The sequence below is a fragment of the Lithobates pipiens genome, unplaced genomic scaffold (assembly GCF_037356315.1).
Source record: "Lithobates pipiens isolate NorthernLeopardFrog02 unplaced genomic scaffold, aLitPip1_a1.2 Scaffold_1, whole genome shotgun sequence".
Taxonomy (NCBI): Eukaryota; Metazoa; Chordata; class Amphibia; order Anura; family Ranidae; genus Lithobates; species Lithobates pipiens.
The window spans coordinates 242,637,865-242,662,364 of NW_027507685.1; the positions used below are offsets into that span (position 1 = coordinate 242,637,865).

The following is a 24,500-nucleotide window of genomic DNA, read 5'->3' on the forward strand; positions in this document are numbered from 1 at the left end:
ATACCGCCCCAGTGTGAAAGCAGCCTTAGTGTCAGATTTGTCCGCCACAATGTCGCAGTCCCACTAAAAACAGCTGATCCCCACCTTTACAAAATAAATAAATAACCTTTTATAGACCCGATTGGCTGCGAGTCCTGATTAACGAGGAGGAGAAGTGACCGCAGAGACTTGGGAGAAGCCGCTGAAGCCGCGACCTGGATGGGGTAAATGCGGGGCTGGTGGGCGATGAGCGAGCAAAGTGGTGATCGGTCGAGCGATTGGGGGTATGGTGGTTTGGCTGACTGGAAGGGGGGGGGGGTTGCTGGTTGCGTGGGGGCCCCATGAAAATTGAACACCCCTTGCCACTGGTATTAAGCAGTTTTATACTTCCTACAATAATTGCATTTCTATGTTCTGTGTATGGTGGGAGACCCAGATCTAGTGAATATAGCTCCTGGGTTAATAAGACTTTAAGATATGACTTTCATGTGACTTTTCAGAGTCTACACTGCAAGTTTATGGTACACAAGTCGCATGAAAGTCGCCTAGATTTGAACGGTTTCCATTGAAATGCATGGGCAGCGACATGTCATGCGACTTTGTGTCCAAAAGTTGCATGACAAGTCGCACAAGTGTAAATGGAGCTTTACATAAACTTGAAATAAATCTTGAAAATGTATGCCACCAAAAAAAAAGCCTTGGGGGTCCCCCCCCCCCAAAAAAAAGGGAAAAAACACACATTGTTACTGAATTAGTAGGCTATAGCTGAAATACAGTACGAGGATTCCAATAAAGTGGAGTCACCAATAGTAAATACAATTGAGCTGCTTACTCTCGTATTTGGGAGTCTTCCCGTAGTAGGGTGTGGGTTAAAGTGGAGATCCACCTATGCAGTTAAATTTGAGTAAACCCCACAACATGTTAATTCTGTGTTCCCTTTCCCACAACATACCTAACATTTTTTAAATTCTTACCTCTCTAGTTGTTTGGAGCAGGTGTAGACATACGGCATGACTGCCAGCTATTCTGAACCCTTTCAAAGTGCAATTAGAGGGACAAACTGAGGGAAAGGGCAATAAAATGTTATTCTTTCATGTAGTACAATATTTGCGCTGCGGTTTATCAAGTGCAAATTTTTTGTATAGCCACTTGCCGACCGGCTCACGCCAATATACATCGGCAGAATGGCACAGGTACGCAAAATTACGCACCTATACATCATGCCATCATCGGCGGCTAGCAGACACATGCCTGAGAGTCCCGCTGACTCTATGTCCACCGGTGGCCCGCCATCACAGCACGGAGAGGTAGAACGGGGAGATACCTAATGTAAGCAAGGCATTTCACTGTTCTGCCTAGCAACATGACAGAGATCTACCGCTCCCTGTCATCGGGAGCAGTTATTTCTGTCATGTTCTAGTGAGATAATTCCCTGTAGCTTAGCAAGAGTGTAGACTTGACTATAACTGTTATTTATTTTTTCTGCCGTTTTTAAATAAAGACATTGTCAGTCAAATTGACTTTGTGTATATATAAAAAAAAGAATTAATCCCTAGGACACACTTGACCCCTTGATTGCCCCCTAGTCTTTTAACCCCTTCCCTGCCAGTGTCAGTTATACAGTAATCGGTGCATTTTTTATAACACTGATCGCTGTATAAATGCTAATGGTCCCAAAATAGTGTCAAAGGTATCCGATCTGTCCACCTCAATGTCACAGTCATGATAAAATTAGCCGCCATTACTAATAAAAAAAAATTAAAAAAATTATAATAAAAATTACATAAATCTATCCCCTATTTTGTAGATGCGATAACTTTTGTGCAAACCAATCAATATACGCTTATTGCGATTTTTTTTTTAAAATTTTTTTTAATTTATTTTTTTTACCAAAAATATGTAGTAGAATACATATCGGCCTAAACTGAGGAAGAAATTTGTTTTCTAATATATTTTTTGGGGGGATATTTATTATAGCAAAAAGTTAAAGATATTGCTTTTTTTTTTGTTTATAGCCATCAGTGCCCATCAGTGCAGCCCATCAATGCCCATCAGTGCAGCCCATCAATGCCCATCAGTGCAGCCCCCTCGGCACACATCAGTGAAGGAGAAAAATTACCTGTTTCCAATATGTTCTGTTTTTTTTTTTGTTTAGCAAAATATATAAACCACAGTGGTGATTAAATACCACCAAAAGAAAGCTCCATTTGTGTGAAAAAAAATGTAGTTTGGGTACAGTGTTTCATGACCGCGCAATTGTCATTTCAAAGCGCAACAGCGCTGGAAGCTGAAAATTGGCATGAGCAGGAGAGGGGTTAAAGTGCAAGTAGGCAAGCGGGTAAAAAAAGTAAACAGCATTTTATTTTTTTTTTATTTTTTTTAGCTTATACTATGTGAATGAGAACATGTAACAGATATCAGGAAGGTGAAAACTGGAAATGTGCTTTAAAGATTTGTGCAATTAACCTGCATTTTAAAAATGAAGTATATTGAATGTTATGCCAGTAGGTGGTATCCTAAACAGCGTCCTACTTTTTCAGGGAACTGAAAAAATCAACCGGAGATTGGTTCTATGACCAGAGGGTCAATCGTTTCGCCAACAGACTCGGCAGCGATTTAGTGAGGATATCGCTACGCCGCAAGCCTCCGGGGCCAGGTGTGTAGTTAAGTAAAGCGGGTCGCTTCCCACTTTATATATGTTTTTTCCAATCTATTCATGAACAACACTGACCATCCCAAAATAAGAGGGCTGCAAAATCCATGTTTTCATGTTATCACACACCCTCATTGAAAGTGGTTGCAAACCCTTACAAACCACTTTGACCTACAGGTAAGCCTAGATTAAAGCTTACCTGTAGGTCCAAGCAATATCTCCTAAACCTATATGGTTTAGGAGATATTTGCCTGAAAACGGGCACCGCTGTCTACGGCGCATGCGCCATAGACAGCGGCGCGCAGGCGCACTGAGCGCGGCATTTCCAAAAATGGAGCTGCCGCGCGTGTTGACTCCCGTGCGCATGCGTGGGAGTGACGTCATCGCGGCTTCGCCGAATGACAGCAGCGGAGCTGTGAGACGCCACCAGCAAGATGGATGCGGTGGACTACAGGGGACAGCGGCAACTTCGCTGGCTCCTGTGTCAGGTAAGTGACAAATAATGGGCTACTATGCGATGCATAGTAGTCCATTATGCTTTGCCTTTGCAGGGAATGAAAGAGGAAGTAAACCCATCGGGGTTTACTTCCTCTTGAAGGTCTTTGTTTTGCACGTTTGTTGTGTCCAGTTATCAGATTATGGCCTTTTTTTTTAAAAGATCTGTCAACTGTATGCTTTTTTTATTTTCAAGGAGTAATTTCCTTCTATAAGGCCAATGCCGTGTATTGATGATGTGAACAGTAATTGACGTTATTTTCATTCAAAGATTGTTTGAAACGAAAGATCCTTTCTTATCCACAGCTAACAAGCGAGAGACGACCGGTCAGACTCTCCTCGAGCTTTCACAGCAAACGAATGAGCAAAAAGTAAAAATAGACCAGAAGAGCCCCCAACAGCGGCGGAGGAATTATGGGTAAGCAGACCATAGGTCTCCCACTGTGCAGAATCTCTGCTTCCCGTAACCAGATAACACCATCCAGATGTACACATGATGCTCATTAGTAAAAGGTGAAGAATAATCTGCTTATGTTTTCCCTTCCTCTCCCTAATATGCTAATGACATTTTTTAAATAAAATCTTTCTGTTTTTATTACACACCTAATTTTAGACATGACATCATCACTAGGTTTCTGTGCTTCTCTATGCAGTGCAGGCAGATCATGGCTGGTGGGAGGAGCCGGCAGAGTGCTGAACATGGCTTTCTGAAAATATAACGTATAGATCCCAACCGTCCCTGATTTTGAGGGACTGTCCCTGATATGGAACAAAGTCAACAGAGCACTGCGCCCACCCACTTGTGTGACATTAGCAAAATAATAATAGCTAATGTCGTTCTACTTCTCCTCCCGGCCAATCGGATCGCAGGACCCACTTCCTGTACGGCTGGCAGGAGAAGCAGTGGCCCAGCTCTTCCCTCCGCAACCTCCTCTCCGCACCTTCCCGTATAAGGTATGGCCAGGGATCGCCACCTTCCCAATCAGCCTGGGGGATGGGTGGCCAGTAGTGCGAGTGGTGGGCGCAAGGTTTGTTTGCCCCCCCCCCCCCCATAGTTTCGAGCACCAGTTGCCACTGGTAGTGGTTAAGAAAAGCACTTGTGGGTTTAACTACCACGGGAGTCTATGCCTCTTCCTGTCCCACCGCGCTGTCTGCTGGGACACACGCGGGTCCCAGAGACAGCAGGGACCATTCAGATTGCGCTGCGTGACTCGCGCATGCCCAGTAGGGAAGCAGGAAGTGAAGCCGCAAGGCTTCATTTCCTGATTCCCTTACCGAAGATGGCGGCGGCAGCATCCGAGAAATGAGGGACGGTTCGGTCTCGGGTGCAGACATCGCTGGACCCTGGGACAGGTGAGTGTCCTTATTTTAAAAGTCAGCAGCTGCAGCATTTAAGAGGACGTAGATTTACCAGTCTTTGTAGCCTCAGCTGAACAGATGACTATATTGGAAGCGCTCTGAGGTTTTCTGCTAATTCGCGAACTGAAGAAAAGTAAATGCAGTTTACTATGCTTCAGTGATGATAGGACACAGGAATGATTGGTACCGATCACTCACTGCGTTCATTCAGGAAAGGAAGGGGCCAATAAATTGTATATTTACCAGCCCCCTTCCCCCACTCTCCATCCTGAAATATCCCCCTGGGTGCCTGCTGCTGCTGTGGGAAGAAGAGGAGAGGAGGGAAGTCAGCAGTGATGCGGGGGGGGGGAAGGGGCACACAGAAGGGCCCGGACAGTAGATGGAAGGGACACATGCTAGAACCAATCCCCCTGCAGTGCATCTGGAGGAAGAAAAAGGAGGAGAAGCTGTCAGCGCAGCAGGGAGAGGCAGAAGAGGATCGGTGTCTGCAAGAAGGCAGTACTGCTGGCCCTCCTACTCAACTGATACCCGGACCCTCCACTTGAACTGATGAGGCCCGGGTCCATTACAGGTGGCCTGGCTGTTGTACTCCCTTATCAGCGGGCCTGCCTATGCTTACATACTTTTGCTAATGGGGGTCCCTCGTTCCCATCTCGAAAAGTTGTGAGGTATGCATAACCCCCTGCCTTGGTACTCCTGTCAGAGTCCTCAGCCCTAATGCACACAGTGAGCGGGCTCTTCGGAGTAGTTATGCCAATCTCAAAATGCCTCGCTGGATGGATGTCATTCTGGGGGAGTGGGTGTTCCTAGGCAGGTTACATTTACATGCAGACTGCCATGGTTATGCCTATATGTGATCTGAACCTCCATGATTGAAAGTTGGCAGGCCAGGGACAGTAAGTCTGGGAAGGAAACAACTAGATGATGCTGAATGTCCTCCAGCTAGAAAATGAGGCAAGCTCTATCTGGTTTTCTGCAGATTCTATGGCACACTGTGAGAAGCTCTGCTTTTGTACATCCAGATCAGAGGTCTCCAAACTTTCTAAACCAGTAGTCTCCAAACTACAACCCGGGAGGCCAGATGCAGCCCTTTGCTTGCTTTTATCTGGCCCTTGGGGCACTATTTCATCCACCTATACCAACAATGGATGGTGCATAATTCCCTCCACTGACACCAATGAAGAGGCATAATTCCTCCCAATGACACCAACAATGGGGCCCAAGATGCCAATGATGGAGCACCTCTGGAGCCCCACGGGACCACTTGTTCCATTCTCCATTTTTGGTCATGCTCCAGGCCATCTGTCAATTGCAGTGGTAAGTAGTTTGCTGCAAGTATCCCCCCCGCCAAACCTACCCCTCCATGTTCAGCCTCTCATGGATTTGGAAGACCCTGAATGTTGGATGGTAAACACTCCTATAAACTGGGTGCACTTTGTGCAGGAAACGGGCAAAAAGATGCTTAAACAGCATTGACATTGTAAAGGTGTGGTATTGTAAATGTTCTGCAATGTCATCATTGCCTCTCCCGTGGAGTTTCTTTCCTGTCTTTTATATGTAGCGCACTGCACTGCTCTCTTGGCTTTGTCAGTCTGAGAGTGGTTGTTATTGATGTCACAGGGGGCGGGGAGATTGGCAGCATGGGATGGTAACGGCCAGTTGCCATGCAATGGTGTAAATTATCTTGGGGGTCTGCAGTTGGGAGGGCTTCTCTACCACTCTCTCTGCCGTCCTGACAGGTAAAGGACTTGCCTCAGATTCTGACTGTCTTCTGTCTGCCTCTGGGTGTGCTGTCTTGGCTCTCCTGCTATGCTCTGTACTTCTGTGGGTTTAACAGTCTGACTGGTTTTCAGTGGCAGCTGGTGTGTTTTTTTTTTTTTTTTTTTTTTTTTTTTTTGGGGGGTGTGGGCATCAAATGACCACCCTCACCCCCCGGCGGCACCTCAAACCCCCCGCCTAGCCGCTGTCTGCTGGTCCGGCACTTGTCCAATCTGGGTAGCGAGCGGCGTAATGCAGGCATTTGGGCAGCGGCTCTTGTGTCCTCTCCTTCTCACTTCCGCTGTGCGTCTCCCCCATCCCTCCTAGGCATCTAATAGGATTGCCTGTCCTTTCAGCCAATCGGGTGATGGGTCTCCAGCCCTGGAATATTAATTTGCTATTTTAACACACCTGGGTGGGCTGTGAGCGCACTCTGTGCCCCGAGCCCACCCTATTTTGGAGGACTGATTTGGCTCTAATCAGTGCTCCAAAAAAACACCCCCGCCATAGGATGCTTTGGGGGGGGGCGGCGGCCCTGGATATGCGGGGCGGAGCCCATGCGACCCTTATTAGATGGGCTGCCCCTGCTGGTTTTTGTCTCAGACTTTGACTGTTTCCTGTTTTGCCTCTGAATGTGCTGTTCTAGCTCTCCTGCTATGCGGTGTACTTCTGTGGGTTTGACAGTCTGACTGTTTTTTGTCTGCTGTCTGAATTTTGGAAATGCCTGAGCTCACCTGCTGCTGCTTCTGAAGTAAGTGGATGAAAGCAGATGGGTCTTAGAGACAGTGTACCTGTTTCTTGGTGAGAGGTAATATGATTTTCTCCATATATTTTGTGCAAATATGAGCTTGTCACACCTGTTAGTGGCACAGAAAACTAGCAAAGGTAGGAGGGGGCAACGTGGGACATGGTTTTTAAGAGTGCTCAAGGAATGCAAATGAAGGTGTTTTGCATTATTTTAGGAGCAAGAACCCTGAACGCAAACGCTCCAAAAAAACATAAGGCCCGCCAGCGGTCAACTTATCCTGACCAGGACGATGATGCCTAACAGGTTGTCGCATTCATTAAGCATGTGGTCAATACACTCTCTAAAGGAGTCGTTTCCACTTACCCTGTGAAGCCACAGGATCCAGGAAATTGGCATAGGTCTCCTACTTAGCTCGTATAAAGTTAGGGCTGTCCATGCTGCTCCACTGGGATGTTGTACCTGTGTTCACATGCTAAATGCATCGTTTATGAGGGAGCCCCTCTGCTGGTGTTTGGGGCAGCATGTGAGGTGTAAATCACTCTCGGTGGGGAAGCCTTGCAATATAATGAAAAAAATTAAAATAACTCATTAAAAGGAGTCCTCCACAGGACGGCTTTCATGCTCCCCAAGCACCCCATGTATCACTGGCTCACGTGTATTTATGCCAGCATGATAGGAAATGCCTTGCACAGCCCAGGGTGCTTTTTGGGCCTTCATGAAGTCTGCAGTGGCAGAGAAATGACATTGCACAGGTTGCCTCACAAGGATGTAGTTGTGCAAAATTCTAAGCCCTATTAAGGCGGCTATAGCAGAAAGTGTGCTTCAAATATCCACGCTACAAGCAACACCCATAATGATGGAGCATAAATCGCTCATTGATGGATGTCCTTTTCCCACAATTATAGAGCGTAGATCGCTCATTGATGAAGGATGGCCTTTTCCCACAATGATAGAGCGTAGATCGCTCATTGATGAAGGATGGCCTTTTCCCACAATGATAGAGCGTAGATCGCTCGTTGATGGATGACAGAGAACTCATCAGAAGACTAATTTACAGTACAGTTTCTCTAAGCTTTATCCATATAAGCGGGCTGATGCATGTTTATGCACTGCACTTCCAGGGGTGAATGCTGCCCTCTAGCCTCTGGCGCATCAAGTGTCTTTGACTTTTTGTAACTGCGTTGCCTTCAAAGATCCTATGGATGAGAAGATGGACTTGTTCACAGATGCAGTCAGGTACATTTCTATTCTGCATCAAGAACGCATGGACAGTGTTTAATTTGGATTCCAATTACCTAGGTCACACCAGTGCAGCACATTCTAGTGGTCAACAAAAATAGAATGTTACATTGGAGGTTATGTACTAAAGGCAAATCCACTTTGCACTGCAAGTGCACTTGGAAGTAAAGTTACTGTAGATCCGAGGGGGATATGCAAGGAAAATAAAAAAACAGCATTTTAGCTTGCACATGATTGGATGTTAAAATCAGCAGAGCTTCCACTCATTTCAGATCTACCCCTTAGATTTAGAGTGACTGCACGTTCAGTGCAAAGTGGATTTGCCTTTCGTAAATGACCCCCATTGTTTCTGTATGGAACACTTCTGGAATGTGGCAAAACGCATAAAAAATGCTTTAGAGTGCATCAAAAACACTCATGCAGAAACGCATCTGGAACGCAGAAATTTTGGTGATCTGGCCATCAGGCTTGTACAGAATCTATACATTGACAGATTTTGCCTGTCAACCAACAATAGCATTAACTTCAATATAAAAACTTTAGAAATGCCATTCAATTTAATACTGGAAACTGCAAGATTTGGCATAGTTTCTGGAGGATTTGAACCTGGCAACTGACTTTTGGTTGATGCTTTTGATAGACCTAGTACAAGCACTGGCATGCTCAGTCACTGCTATGAGAGCATTGGGGTTACGCCACTGGAGGGCAGGTGGGACTTCTACACAAGCCTTCAATTTCCATAATGTGAGGTTATTGTTTGGCCAAACACTGAACAATGCAGTTAAGGGAATGGCATCAGAAAAAGTCTGGAATGTGGCCACAGACTAGTAATAATAAGCTGCCATCTTTCACTCAAGCCTATTGAACGTCAGAAGATGCAGGAGGCCAAGTCTTATAGGACAGACTGCAGATTTAACATATCACAGTGGAGGTGCCTCAAAGTTACTTTTTACAGGAAATCAAGTCCAGAGCAAGTTGCTAAGATGGCTGGAAAGTCTTTTGAAGGTGGGTCCAACCAATCTCTTTCAGTTGGGACCAGGGGGCCTGAGTGAAGTTGATCATTGTAGCCTCCTTCTGGAGGGTTTGGACGACAATCATCAAAGACCAGTGGGTCCAGAAGACAGTTTGGTGGGAGTACAATGGAGAATTCCAAAGTTGACCACTGAATTAATTTAATTTATGACCAACAGATGTCGGAAGAGAAAATGTTTGCAAGATTAGGTATAAGAATTTTACACTGCTACAAGGCCATCATTCCAGTGATGCCGAAAACATAAAATCATCTGGGGGCTTTTCTCCCCAGTTTTTCTAGTACCTAAGGCAGGAGCCTTCTGGCCTGTATCAATTTGATGGAATCAAATGAGTTCATACACACCAACACTTTCAAGATGGAATCCATGCAGACAGTCACAAGGACCATTCAGCAGGAGGACCAGTTAGTATCGATCAACCGGCCGACTCTTACTTCCATGTACAGATCAATGCCGAGCATCAGAGGTGTGTGAAATTTGTGGTGGCCAGATGTTGAGGTGTCTGCCTTTTACAGAACTGACACAGCCCCAGGAATCTTTTGAAGATCTTGTTGGCAGTGGTGGTACCTTGGGCCAGGTGGCACATGAGGGTGTTTCAATTTGCCGCCTTTAGTCTATGAGCTGGGCTGTCTATGGATCAGAAAATACTTGTGCCTATACAAATTCAGTAAGAACTGGAATTTTGGACCTCGCCACTGTCCTTCTTTGGGGGCATGCCTCTCAGCCCAGGAGGGAGGATGATTCTGAAGCCAGATGTCAGTCTTTGGGGCTGGGGAGTCCACAATCTGAAGAAACAAGTGCAAGGCCATTGGAACGCAGTGAAGATTAGACTCCCCAAGTATCTTGAATGGAAGGAAGCCTTTTCTAGCATTGCAAGCCTTTCAGGTTCTTCAAGGGGGCCTGAGTAAGGTTGACAAGAGGACACCAAAAGTATTTTCCTGTTTTTTACATGTTGCAAAGAAACTTTTTGCTGGGCGGAGAACCTCTTGCAGTCAGTTAAGGTTGGGCTTCTTATATTCTTCTAGGCAGAATATTTTTTTCAACAAGTGCCTCAAAGCAATATTGGCCCTATGGGGCTTTCCAGCAGTAGTTCTCAGGGAGACTCCACTAAACATGCAGCTTCTGATATTTGCAAGAGGATACCAATGCAAAGACTCCATGATACAAGATTGGTTCACCGTCATGGAATTGTCTGTTTTGAGGTTGTTCAGACCTTGGTGACCAGAACATCATCCATGAACACTACATATGAAAGGATATGGAAGAAGTTTGTTTTGTTTGCTCAGAAAAAGCTTTCTCTCCAGTATTCCCTGCTCTAGTCAATATCCTGGACATTCTGCAGTTGGCGCTAGAGGTTGGTCTGGCATACAAATACATTTAAGGTACAGATCTCTACCTTATCTTTCACAAGCTGCAGATGGGTGCAAAAGCCAATGACCAGATGCTTCTTGCAGGTGACAATCTATATATGACCTTGAGGGAAATCCTTGTTCCCTCTGTGGGACTTGGGCTTGGATCTGAGAACACTCTTTGCTCCAGTGGTTTAATCTCCATTGAAGTAGCTCCATGGTAAAACTAGTTCTTCTGACAGCAGCTACTTCTGACAGAAGGATGTTGAATATTGCAACACTTTCCTGCAAGAGCCCTTTGGTGTCTTTTACTTTACTTTTCTTTTTTACCAGAAATAGGGATACTATGTCTATCTCCAAAGTTCAATTTAAAAGTGGGAAGTCGTTTTCACACAAGTTACCGAGTGCACAGCAGGAAGGCATCAGTTCCTTACACATGGTCAAGTTACTAAAGTGTACTTGGTCAAAAAAGTAAAGCGGACAATCTTTTCATTTAGCCACCAGGTCCTCAAGAGTCATCCACCGTTGGGTTACCAAAGTAACTAGATTGGCATGCAGGAAGTAGGCCTTTCTGCTCTAAAACAATTGTAAGCTTATATGGCTAGAGGAGTTGCAGCCTTTGGGGCAGTTATGCCAGGATTGCTTGGAAGATGCATGTAAGATGGCTAGCTTGTAGGTCTCTTGCGGCATCCATTCAACCTTACAAACTAAATGTGCAGTCAGCAGCTTTGGGACAGGGGAGATTCATTCTTTTTGGCTTTAGCAGCTATTCTTTGATTGTCAGTGTCTCTTTTCATTCATTCTCTACCACTTATTTATTCAGCTATGGTATATCCCATTGTGTGCCGACATGAGGTGGGCCAGGAAAACAGAAAATTGTTATCTAATACTTACCATAATTTTCCTTTCCTGGCCCATCCTCACGTCAGCACAGGACTCTAGCTAGTGGACTGTCGCAGGCTAGGTTATCGAACACTTTAGTTGGGGAGGGGCTGTCTTTTATTTAGCTAGGAATAGGTGGTCCTGTGGGGTTCCGGGCTCCACTGGCTTTTCTACTCCCAATGCCATTCCAGCCCTCCTAAAGTCTGAAAGACAGTACACTGGCCCTTTGTTTAGAAAGTTTGGAGACCCCTGTTCTAAACAAATGGCTAATTTACTGGACCTCTTATTTTATGGGGTTGGATTGTTGCAAATGGGAGTAAACAATGAATGGCGCCCCATTGTTGGTGTCAGCAGGAGAAATAATTCCCCATTGTTGATGTCAGTGGCAGAAATGATGGCCCATTGTTGGTAACAGTAGGAGGAATAGTGCCCTAAGGGCAAGCAAAGGTCCACATCCGGCTCCTAGGCCACAGCTTGGAGACCACTGATCTGATCTAGATCTAAAAGAATGGTGCAAGCTGTATTCTCCTAGGCGTATGGACCCAGTCAGCAACCTGGTGTACTTTGTGCCTCCTCTGGCAGCCTTGGCAAGAGCAATGATGGATTTTTTTTCTAATTTCTTGAGTTCGGCTTTAAGGCTGGGTTCACACCGCTGCGGGTGGGAGACCCGGATGTGATTCGCACCGCACTGCAGTGCAAATCACATCCGATCTGTCTGTGCGATGCGAGTTCAGCCATACAGATAGTATGGCTGAATTCGCATCGCACCCGCCGCAAACTCGCACAGGACCCTTTTTTTGGTCTGCAGCAGAATCGGATCACAAGGGTGTTCACACCATGCGATCCGATTCCTGTCTGAGTTTGCAGATCGCACTGCGATATGCGGACTGGTCTGGGGGTGTCATTAAGATTTCATTGACACTCCCAGCAGTCCGCATAGGGCAGTGTGAACTGCCGGGGGGAGGCATGCGATGCGGGAAAACGCAGCGGATTCGCGGCGTTCCCGCATCGCTATGGTGTGAACCTAGCCTTAAGCGGGACTGTACTGGGGAAAAAAATATTAAAAGCCAGCAGCTATAAATACTACAGCTGCTGACTTTTAATAAATGGACACTCACCTGTCCCGGGGTCCAGCGATGCCAGCAGCCGAGGCCGATCGATCGCTCGGCTCTCGGCTGCTGCCGCCACCATTCTAGGTGAGGGATTTAGGAAGTGAAGCGAATCGGCTTCACTTCTCGGTTCCCTACTGCGCATGCGCGAGTCGCGCAGCGCAATAGGAATTGTCCGCGCTGTCTCTGGGACCCGTGTGTGTCCCAGCAGACCGCGCGGCAGGACAGGAAGAGGCATAGACTCCCACGGGAGTCTATGCCCGGAAGTGGGTGTAAATACCTGTCTTTGACAGGTATCTCTACCCCCCCTCCCCCCTGAAAGGTGCCAATTGTGACACCGGAGGGGGGGAGGGATCCGATCAGCGGAAGTTCCACTTTAGGGTGGAACCCCGCTTTAAGAACAGTCTGTGTTGCTTATAATAACTAATCATCAGGTTCTTTCTTTTACATCAAACCTGGAGACCACTCGAAGCTCCTTTATTAATAAAGATGTAAAGATGTGTTGGGCATAACAGAAGTACCAGGGATCTCTAAATGTGTATATACAATATCTCACAAAAGTCAGTACACCCCTCACATTTTTGTAAATATTTTATTATATCTTTTCATGTGACAACACTGAAGAAATGACACTTTGCTACAATGTAAAGTAGTGAGTGTACAGCTTGTATAACAGTGTCAATTTGCTGTCCCCTCAAAATAACTCAACACACAACCATTAATGTCTAAACCACTGGCAACAAAAGTGAGTACACCCTTAAGTGAAAATATCCAAATTGGGCCCAAAGTGTCAATATTTTGTGTGGCCACCATTATTTTCCAGCACTGCCTTAACCCTCTTGGGCATGGAGTTCACCAGAGCTTCACAGGTTGACACTGGAGTCCTCTTCCACTCACAGAGATGGTGGCTATTGGAGACCTTGCGCTCCTCCGCCTTCTGTTTGAGGATGCCCCACAGATGCCCAATAGGGTTTAGGTCTGGAGACATGCTTGGCCAGTCCATCACCTTTACCCTCAGCTTCTTTAGGAAGGCAGTGGTCGTCTTGAAGGCTGACGACCCCCCCCCCCTCAACCCTTTAACATTCTGGCAGCACTCATACATCTATTTCCCAAAGGAAACCTCTGGATATGACACTAAGCATGTGCCCTCAACTTATTTGGTCACCCATGGCGATGCCTGTACTGAGTGGAACCTGTCCTGTTAAACCGCTGTATGGTCTTGGCCACCGTGCTGCAGCTCAATTTCAGGGTCTTGGCAATCTTCTTCTAGGCCATCTTTATGTAGAGCAACATTTTTTTTTTTTTTTTAGATCCTCAGAGTTCTTTGCCATGAGGTGCCTTGTTTAACCTCCACTGACCCAGTATGAGAGAGTGAGAGCGATAACACCAAATTTAACACACCTGCTCCCCATTCGCACCTGAGACCTTGTAACACTAATGAGTCACATGACACTGTGGAGCGAAAATGGCTAATTGGGCTCAATTTGGACATTTTCACTTAGGGGTGTACTCACTTTTGTTGCCAGTGGTTTAGACATTAATGGCTGTGTGTTGAATTATTTTGAGAGGACAGCAAATTTACACTGTTATACAAGCTGTACACTCACTACTTTACATTGTAGCAAAGTGTCATGTCTTCAGTGTTGTCACATTAAAAGATATAACAAAATATTTTCAAAAAATGTGAAGGGTGTACTCACTTTTGTGAGATACTGTATTTCATGTTGGATAACCCACCCATTTAAATTGTATTGCAGACAGGGGACTGGTTCTCCCGACCTGAGAGATCAGAGGAGTGACACAGAATCCACTGAGCAAATGAGTATCAACAGCTACAAAATGGACTCCAAGAAGAGCACTCCCACCATTTCTAGGTGAATATCAAACCCAAAACCCAAAGGGTTCTTCTACCTCAAACTCGTGTGCTTTTTTTAAATGGTGCCAAGGAGGTATAAAATGGGGGGGGGGGGGGGGGGGGGAGGGGAGATCTGGCTACAACACTCAGCTCTCACTATGTTTGATGTTGTCATCAAGCATTGTTGGATAGCAGTGGGAGGAGGGGTCAGCTATCCAGAAGTGGTATGTACTTGGAAACCAGAGGTCAGCTATAAACGGGGACCATTTTTGGGTACAGAGTCCCCTGGGGGATTTTACAAAAATTTTTGTACTTTTTCTTTAACCTCTCCCTGCCCAGCCCTGGCATCCCTTTAACGGGGTCTTTATGCCCAGGGGGTGGAATGGACTGCCCAATCATGTGATCACTGTAATTGGCTGCCACAGAGGCCTCTTAGATCAGTTGTGGTATCTGTTCTTTCAGTGTTCAGTAGGGGTGCTACGCCGTCATTCTGGCCCACCAGGACCTGGAATGGTTGGCTGTATAGTATCCTTGCTGGTATGATAGGCACTCTGAAGGCTAGTACTGCCTGGAACAGAAACTGGGGCGCCCATAGGCTGTTGAGGTATGAGAGTAATTCCCCCGGGAAAACTGGATGGGCCCAGTTCCTCCTGATTTGAGTGGATCTACCTTGTCTGGCCATGTGCAGGGAAGGCAGAAAGTTTGCAGTGTCTGTGCCCCCTTGGAGTGGTTGCCCTAGGGGGTGCTCTTAGTAACACTTGGTGTGTGGGACCCCACAGTGTGAAATGGCACATAGTCAAAACACCAAAGAAGTTTTTTTCTTCACTGTACCTTTTTAGGGCTGGGCCTTTTGGCTATGTCTGGGGCTATTTTGGTTACCGGGCCTAAGGGCCCTCCCCAGTGCACATTGCACAGCCACTTATTTTTATTTTTTTTCACCTCACGCTTTGTCACCTTTCTATTTTGGGTATATATATTTTTTTTCTCACTAAGATGGAGGGTGTGAGTCCCCGGGCTTGCCCTGACATCTAGGGGGAGGATGGCGGGCACTCAGGCTCCTACTTCCTCTGACCCTGGGGGGAGTGGAGTCTCTCTTCAGGAGAGCCCCTTGATCTAGTATTCTGGAGTTCGCCAGGCCTTCTGGTTAGATGGACCTTGTCAAACCATTTGTCCCTGTCAGGAGCCTTGCACCCTGGGGGATCCGGGAAAGTTCCTACCTCTTCGGAGGATGACTAAGCACTTTTTTTTTTTTTTTTTTGTTCACCTAATGATTTTTCTGTTTTGGTCTTTTAGCACCACCGCAGATTTAAAGAAAAAAAAAATAAGTGGTCATATAATTGGGAGCCTGTCCCAACTGCTTGCGCTCATTATTAGAGATCAGGAGCTGTCACTGCTAGGAGTGTGCTCTCTGCGGAGAAACCTTGGCTGTTCTTTGGACCATATGTGCAGCATGTGTGTGTTAGTCACTCTCTTTGCTTATGCACTTATGTTTTTTGTGGACGGCAAGAGGTTAAAGTCAGTGGCAGTTGGTGCTCCAAAAATGTTTGGGGAGCACAAACAAACTGAAAAATTCTAAAAAAAAAAAAAAAACATTGATTGCAGCCTCGGTGTGCCCATCAGTTGCAGCCTCGGTGTGCCCATCAGTTGCAGCCTCGGTGTGCCCATCAGTTGCAGCCTCGCTGTCCCCCATCAAACCCTGCTAATGTGCCCCCCACCCCGCTCACGGTCTGCCTGGCACTTAACCTATCTGGGTGTTGTGTCAGGCAGTGAGTGATGGCAGCAAGCTGTGGGACCTTGCAGTGGGTCAGACAAGCGGCTCCTGTGTATTCATTCACTTTTCTAACACACCTGGGTGAAGTACGAACCCATTGCTTTGCGCTCAAAGTTCAAATGTTTTTAAGCCTATTGGCGCCTATGGCTCTAATCGAGTGCTTCAAAAACATACCCCCGCCACTGTAATTCAGGGTGCCAGGCATCTGAATGGGGGGGTGGCGGCCATGGATAGATTCATGCTATGCATGAATCTATCCATTAGCCATATAGGGGGGTGGCTGGAGAGAGGGGGCGGTGCCCGTGCGCCCTTAATGGACACACCGCCCTTAATGGACACACCGCCACTGGTTAAAGCGCTTTTACTGATTGTTCATATGTAATGTGTTCATATTTTACTGCGCATGATCTGGGCTCAGGTTCAATTTGAACACCTCCTCCTTATTTTAATCTCCTTAGCTCATCAGAGTGAATGACCTTTTTCCTATTTTATTAGAATGTTTGTCCTAACATTTGACCTTTTTAATGTCTATAGTTTTATTTTTTTTATTTTTTTTAATGAAATGATAAATATATAAATTATAAATCTGTATGTGTTATCTTTGGCACTGTACAAATTCTCATTGAGTAAAAAGCAAACTGTGTTCCTGTTTGATCCTTAGAAAGAATTCCATGGAGAAAGATGGAAAGAGAAGTTCTGGTCCCAGCGGTGCCAAAGTGGATACGCTCACTATTCCCACCCGGAGCAGAGAATTTCACCAATCTGATTCTGAAGGAGTAGGTTTCTAAACAAAATATTGTATTACAGTGACTTCTATTTAAAGTACAACTCCAGCCAAAAAGGGTTAAAACCTCTGAACTTTTTATTGCCATCTGTGTCTCATTTTGGGCCCTTCTCCCTACTTCTTAAATATCTGACCGAAAAGAAGGGATATGAAATTTCCCTTATAGGCAAACGGGCAGCAGTAAAAACGTACTTTCTAGTAGAATGGAGAAGGTTAACACCTCTGTCACCTCTTCTCTTTCTCCATTGCAAAGTTTTCATCCCACTTCTTCTTTCTTGATCATTGATGTCAGTGACAAGAGGAGAGGAAATATCATCTATGGCGGGGTAGACAACGTCAGTACAGCAACTGTTTTGGAAGTTCAAGTCCCTTGAGGAATTGTAGCCATGGGAATGACTCCCAGAGACAGAGGCATGATTGGATTTGTAGCTTCACCCCAGCTCGAGTGCTAAAGTTGACTATTCCTGCTCTATGGTTTCATGGATAGTATTTACAACCTGAGTGAATCTAGAATTACTAGTACCACTACCAACGTACTTAAATATTTTTCCGCTTCAGGTATAAACCTCTTCTGCAGTCCACCAGCATCAGGAGCAGGCTCCACATGGTTGTAACCTGCTCCACATGGTTGTAACCTGCTCCACATCCAGCTTACCACTTATACTAAAGTAGCTACTTATCATAAAAGCCAAAAAGAGGTTTATTGAAATGAGCAATGCTCAGCCCCTATGATTAATCTACAAGCAAGACTGAAACACATTAGGGTTGGTTGTGCCAGTTGGACTAGTCTTTGCAATGGTCATTTCAATATACCCAACTTTGGGTTTTATAGTAAGCAGCTACTTTTCTTCCTTTTTTTTTTTTTTTCTGTAGACTGGTAGGCTATAATTAAATGTAGTCAACATTTCTTTATCGTACATATTGGGACTCCAAGCCTTAAGTAATTACATAATGGGTTATAGGCCACTTTCAGGTGTTGACACTGGTTATACCTAATCAAGGAAGTTCACTCCCTATATAACTCCTCCTCCTTCCAGGAGCACACCAGTTTTTTCGCCTAAGTCTAAGGTGTTGGTCACGAGTGCAGATGTGCTCTGAGGAGCTCCACTGGAGGGATCCATGCTGGATTTAAATTGCCCCCATAAAGACCAGATTCACCCAGTGCTGCTGAGGCCTAAAAGGATGGTGCCTGGGGCCTCGTATCTGAAGCATGAGGTTTTGCCTGCAACACCTCTCTTTGTAGGGCTGGACCCCAGGAACCCAGGGCTTAGGTCTTGCTAAATTGCCTAAAGCTTCCTGATGGGGTGCTTTACAGTTCCAAGGGAGTTGGAACCCCACTTTATGGACCCAGTCTTTGAAGGTTAGCTAAATGCAGCCCACCGTGATGGGTGAAGGTTGGATTGTCTGTTAATTCAGCAAATCCTGCGGCAGGGATAAGGTAATGGAAGAAACTTGGGTACAGGGGCGGATTGACAACTCATGGGGCTCCCGGGCAATAGGAGATTATGGGGCCCCCGGGCAATAGGAGAAGATGGGGCCCCTGGGCAATAGATTATGGGGCCACACAGTATATATACACACACACACACAGTATACACACACAGAACAAACACACACACTGAGGCGGGGCAGCTATAATCTTGGGATTTTTTTTAAAAAACATCGATTTTTACATACCCTGATGGGGCCCCTTAGTGGCATGGGGCCCTCGGGCAGTGTCCGAGTGCCCCAATGGTCAGTCCGCCCCTGCTTGGGTATAAAAAACACCTATGTATTTCTCCCATTAGGGAAAAATATTTGTCATGCCTTAATTCTCCACTAGAGGGAGTCTATGCACATACCTTCCTCTGTTGTCTTCACGAGGGAACTTTTTAAAAGTTAAGTAGAGACAGAATTTTTTCTCGTGGGGGGCGGGGGCTAAGCGCGATGCCGTGAACAAGGACGCACGCAGGCTAAAAACAAATACAACACAGCTGTGACAGTATCTCCTCGGCTGACGAGGAGAAAACAAGCAGCCTGCAACACAAGGACACGAGAGCTGTGGGACATGTGAGGGTTGCAAACTGGCATTCCTGATGCACTAGGCTGAATTTTATAGCAGCTTTAAATGTCATGACTATTTTCAGCAATTAAGTGCCATTTGTATAGTGCCTCTGTTTTTGTACTTATGACTATGCCTACCAAAAAAGACACCACAAAATCCAAAAAAGTAAAGTTTTCAACCCCAGGCACTAGGATCCCAAGTTGCATTTCAATGCTGTCATCCTCGCCTGAATTGCCAGTTATGGAAAGCCACGGTGAGCCATTGGAACAAATTGATGGTGCAATTGCTTCTCACATCTCAGCCCCTGTATACGTGACCGAAGATGTCCTTTCCTCCTCCCTGCAGGGTCTGGAAGAAAGATTAGCAGCTTTAATCGCATCCTCCATTCAAATGGATAGGAAGCGTGCTAGATCAGTTTCTTCCTTGGGTTCCTTAAAACCTTCTCAACCTTTGCATGCGTTTTCATGCATTACTAGAATAGCTTATTTTTGCTGAATGGGATCACCCGGATAAGCATTTTCTCCCTCCTAATTCTCTATCCTCTGGAGGAGAAATTCTCCAAAAGATGGAAAATACCAGCAGTTGACGCTGCGATTTCCAATGTGAATAAAGGCCTAACTTGTCTAGTAGACAATGCACAGATGCTTAAGGATCCAACAGATAAGGAGTTGTATTCGCTGTTAAGATCTACTTTTACCATGGCAAGTGCCATTACTCAGTCTGCAGTCGCTGCAATAAGCGTTTGTCAATCCCTAAAGGATCAATTTAAACAGGCCCTTAGAGAGCTTCCTGCACAACAAGCTTGAGATTTGGCTGAACTATCAAAAGCATTATGCTTTGCCATAGATTCTATTAAAGATTCTTTTCACCAGGCATTCCGCCTTAAGCTTATGCTTGTGCATATACATAGAATCCTGTGGTTAAAAAATCTGGTCAGCTGAAGCACCATGTAAAGACCTCCTAACTGTGCTCCCTTTTCAGGGGGATCGACTATTTGGAGAAGACTTGGACAATTGTATCCAAACAATTTCTAGTGGGAAAAGTACTCTTTTGCCAGTCAAAAGAAAGTATAAATGCCCTTCATTTAAACAGGCTCTTTCCCCTACGCCAGGGGCGGCGGCCTCTGCCGTCAGACTCTCCAGGAAAATCTCAGAGTCAGATCCAGGCTCAAAAGAAGTCCTGGGGTCGAATCCTAAAGCCTCATCATGAAGATGCAAACCCCCTCACCGAGGTGGGGAAGACAGTTTTTGAGAAGTCTGGAAAGAAGAAGACACTCAGGAAAGATGGGTCATCTCCATGGTAACGCTGGGTTACAAGCTGGAATTTCAGGACTTTCCACCATCTCTCTTCCTAAGGTCAAGCGTTCCCAAGGATCTAGAGAAAAGACCATCTCTGTTTCAGGCACTAGACCTATTAATATCTCAAGGGGTAATCCTACAGATCCCCACAAAATAGCAAGGTTTGGGGTTTTATTCAAACTTTTTTATGGTACCGAAACCAAATGGAGATGTCAGACCCATTCTAGATCTAAGAAATCGAAATCAGTTCCTGAAGATCCGTTCCTTTTGCATGGAGACGATCAGGTCAGTAGTTTCTATCCTTCTAGGTGGAGAACTTCTGGCATCAATCGACATCAGGGATACATATCTGCATGTCCCTATATTTTCCGCTCATCAATGTTCAAGTTTCAAGTTCAAGTTAGAACAGCAGCATTTCCAGTTTGTAGCCCTACCCTTCGGGCTAGCCACAGCACACCGGGTTTTCACCAAAGAGCTGGGCCCACCTCTAGCCAGGTTAAGGGCAGTCAATAGCAGTCTTATGCCGCGTACACACGGTCGAACTGTTTGACGTACTTAGTCCGTTGAAACACATTTCAGCGGACAATCCGCTCGTGTGTGGGCTTCAGCGGACTTTTTTAGCGTGCAGTCCGGAGTACTAAGAATTTCGGTTTTTCCAAAAATCTGTCCGTCGTACTTTGGTTTCAGCGGACAATACGGTCGTCAGTATGCTAGTCCGACGGACTAAGAATGGCGCATGCCCAGAAAGGATTTACAGGGCTTTGCTGTGTCTTGGACTTCCTATTTCTAGTCCTGTCGTACGGGCTGTACGTCATCGCGCAAGCTTTCGTCGGACTGTTTGGGTATCCGTGTGTGGTCAAGTCCGTTCAGTGGAAAGTACGCCGGATTGTACGTCGGATTGTATGACGGACTAAGTACGTCAAACAGTTCGACCGTGTGTACGCGGCAATAGCATTCCTAGATGATCTATTACTAATAGATCAGTCAGTGGCTCATTTGCAACAAAACATACGCACTAAAAACAACTATCTGAAGTGTTGGGTTGGATTCTCAACCTAGAGAATCTTCCTTAATACCCCTAAAAATGCTGGAGTACTTGGGTCTGATCATAGACACAGCCCAGGAAAAGGTGTTCTTGCCTCAAACAAAGATCAACTCCATAAGAGAGTTGGGGCAGATGGTCAGGTCAAATGGCAATCCCTCCATTCACCTTTGCATGAGGTTGCTAGGAACAATGGTGGCTTCATTAGAAGCAGTTCCCTATGCCCAGTTTCATTTAAGACTGTTGCAAAACAGTATCCTGTCTGCTTGGGGGAAAAAAACAATTCAAGCTTTAGACTTGCCAATGCAGCTGTCCCCAAGAGTGTCCCTAAGCCTCATTTGGTGGTTACTAACCCAGAATCTGCTGAAAGGAAAATCCTCATACCAGTCATCTGGAAAGTGGTAACGATGGATGCTAGCCTTTCAGGCTGGGGAGCAGTACTAGAAAAGACAACTGTACAGGGACAGTGGTCAAGAACCGAAAGGAACCTTGTCCATCAATATCCTAGAGATTCATCTGGCTCTAAAGACCTGGACTTTCAGGTTACGGGATTGTCCTGTCAGGGTTCAAACCGACAATGCCACAGCTGTGGCCTATATCCATCACCAAGGGGGCACCGAAAGTCTCTCAGTGCAGAGAGGGGTGAACCATATTCTAACTTGGGCAGAAAGAAATGTTCCATGCCTATCGGCAGTCTTCATTCCAGCAGTAGAGAATTGGCAAGTGGACTGCATTGGTGACCCCATGGGATCAGTTGTCCCTGATCTATGCATTCACCCCTGTTCAGTTGCTGCCTCGACTTCTTTGCAGGATCAAGCTGGAAGGAAAGCTGGTAATTCTAGTAGCACCAGCCCAGAAGGTCATGGTATGCAGAAATCGTAAAGATGGCAGTGGAGGGCCCATGGTACCTCCCACTATGGCCAGATCTGCTCTCACAGGGACCGATATTCTATCCTACTTTTATGGTCTCTAAATTTAACGGCTTGGCTATTGAACCCCACATTCTGAAGAAATGTGGGCTTTCCAGGTCAGTTATCTCTACTCTGATTAATGCAAGGAAGCCAGCTTCCAGAACTATATATTATAGAGTCTGGAGGGCTTATGTTTCCTGGTGTGAATCCAATGGTGTGAATATCCCTCAGGGATATATCATAGGCAGAATTATTGCATTTCTACAATTAGGGGTAGAAATCAAATTGGAAGTTGGTATTTTTGGTTGCTATATCCTCAGCATGGAGGGTTTCGGAATTGTCTGCTCTTACTTGTAAAGAGACATATTTGATTTGTCATGAGGACAGAGTGGCCTTACGCCCTCGGACAGACTTTTTTTGTATCAAAAGTGGTTTCACCTGAACCAAGATATTGTCCTGCCATAGTTTTTTCCAAAACCATGTTCCAGGGTAGTCACTACGTTGTCGCCTTGTGGTGAGAGCAGTGAAAATCTGTTTTAAGGCAACTGCTCAGACTCGTAAGACTGATGTCTTATTTATTTTGCCAGAGGGTCCTAAGAAAGGACAGGCAGCATCGAAATCCACTGTCGCTAAGTGGATTCAGCAAGTTTATAATTCAACTTGTGATTAAGGCTAGGTTCACACTGAAGCGTTGCGGGAACGCCGCGAATCCGCGGCGGGTTCCCGCATCGCATGCCTCCCGCCGGCAGTTCACACTGCCCTATGCGGACTGCTGGGAGTGTCAGTGAAACCTTAATGACACCCCCAGATCAGTTCGCATATCGCAGTGCGATCTGCAATCTCGGACAGGAATCGGATCGCATGGTGTGAACACCCGTGCGATCCGATTTTGCTGCGGACCTGTGCGAGTTTGCGGCGGGTGCGATGCGAATTCAGCCATACTATCTGTATGGCTGAACTCGCATCGCACAGAGATTGGATGTGATTTGCACTGCAGTGCGGTGCGAATCACATCCGGTTCTCGTAGCCGATCCAGTGTGAACTCAGCCTTAAGAGGTTTCAAGTTAAGGCGCACTCTACCAGTTGGTGCTTCTTGGGCAGTGTGTCACCAGGCCTCTATGGCTCAGATCTGCAAGGCCGCAATTTGGTCTTGAGTGTATACATTCACAAGATTTTATCAGGTGCCTGTAAAGGGGTATGAGGATATCGCCTTCGGGCACAGTGTACTGTAGACAGCAGTAGAAGTCCTCAAGTCTGTGGGTACCCTGCGGGTTGTCTCTCCTTCCCCTCAAGTAATATTGCTATGGGATGTCCCATTAGTGCCCCACCCCTCTTTTGGGATTTAGTATATTGCTTTGTTACAAAAAATGATGTGCTCCTGGAAGGAGAAGGGGTTATATAGCTCCTGTATTATAATAATAATAATAATAATAATAATAATAATAATATAGGGATTGAACTTCCTTGATTGGGTATAACCAGTGTCAACACCTGAAGGTGGCCTATAACCCATTAAGTAATTAGCTGAGGTCCACCCTAAAAAAAATAAATAAAAAATAAATAAATACATAAACACACTCATTAAAATCCATTAAAAAAACATTTTCAGAAAAAAAAAAATTCTTACTTGCCAGAAATGGCTGTTGCTGGGCAGGTCGTCCTAATCTGCCACTTCCTACTCTGCGGTTCTTGTCCTCCCTCGTGGTGTCTCCTGGGATATGGGGGCGCAATGTCTTCTGGGACGTGTGTGTCCCAGTAGACAGACGTCCATTCACAAAGCGCCGCGCGACTTGCGCATGCGCAGTAGAAAACGCAAAGCCACAAGGCTCCACTGCCTGTTTCCCTCGTTAGGATGGCGGCGCCGGCACCCAATCCAGATGGCTCGGCCTCGGGGGGGCCGACATTGCGGGCTGGCTGGACAGGTAAGTGCCCTTATTAAAAGTCAGCAGCTACAATGTTTTTATTTAGTTGCTAACTTTAAAAAAAAAAATGGCCGGACCTCCGCTTTAAGGCTATATGTCCCATGATGTACTCCAAGAAATGGATTTTACAGGTAAGCTGTAATAAAAATCCTATTTTTTGTTTACTACCGAGTCTATACTTTTTTTTATTTTTTTTTTTTTTTTCCCATTGCATAATTTTTAAGCCTTGATGAAGGGGGGCAGAGCTACAGCTCCCGAAATGTTTTGACTT

The 24,500-nt window shown here is 45.7% G+C and overlaps 1 protein-coding gene across 4 annotated transcripts in view; it reads left to right on the forward strand.

Annotated features, from left to right (window-relative positions):
* Positions 1–24,500, forward strand: part of SYTL4 (synaptotagmin like 4) — a 158,152-nt gene that overhangs the window by 109,602 nt on the left and 24,050 nt on the right. For 3 of the 4 annotated variants that reach the window (XM_077484793.1, XM_077484790.1, XM_077484791.1), the window contains exons 4-7: positions 2,520–2,635; positions 3,434–3,545; positions 14,360–14,476; positions 16,890–17,004. In XM_077484793.1, the coding sequence (XP_077340919.1) occupies positions 2,520–2,635; positions 3,434–3,545; positions 14,360–14,476; positions 16,890–17,004 (460 nt within the window). The remainder of the gene's footprint in view (positions 1–2,519; positions 2,636–3,433; positions 3,546–14,359; positions 14,477–16,889; positions 17,005–24,500) is intronic. The other variant, XM_077484794.1, reaches the window with a different exon arrangement.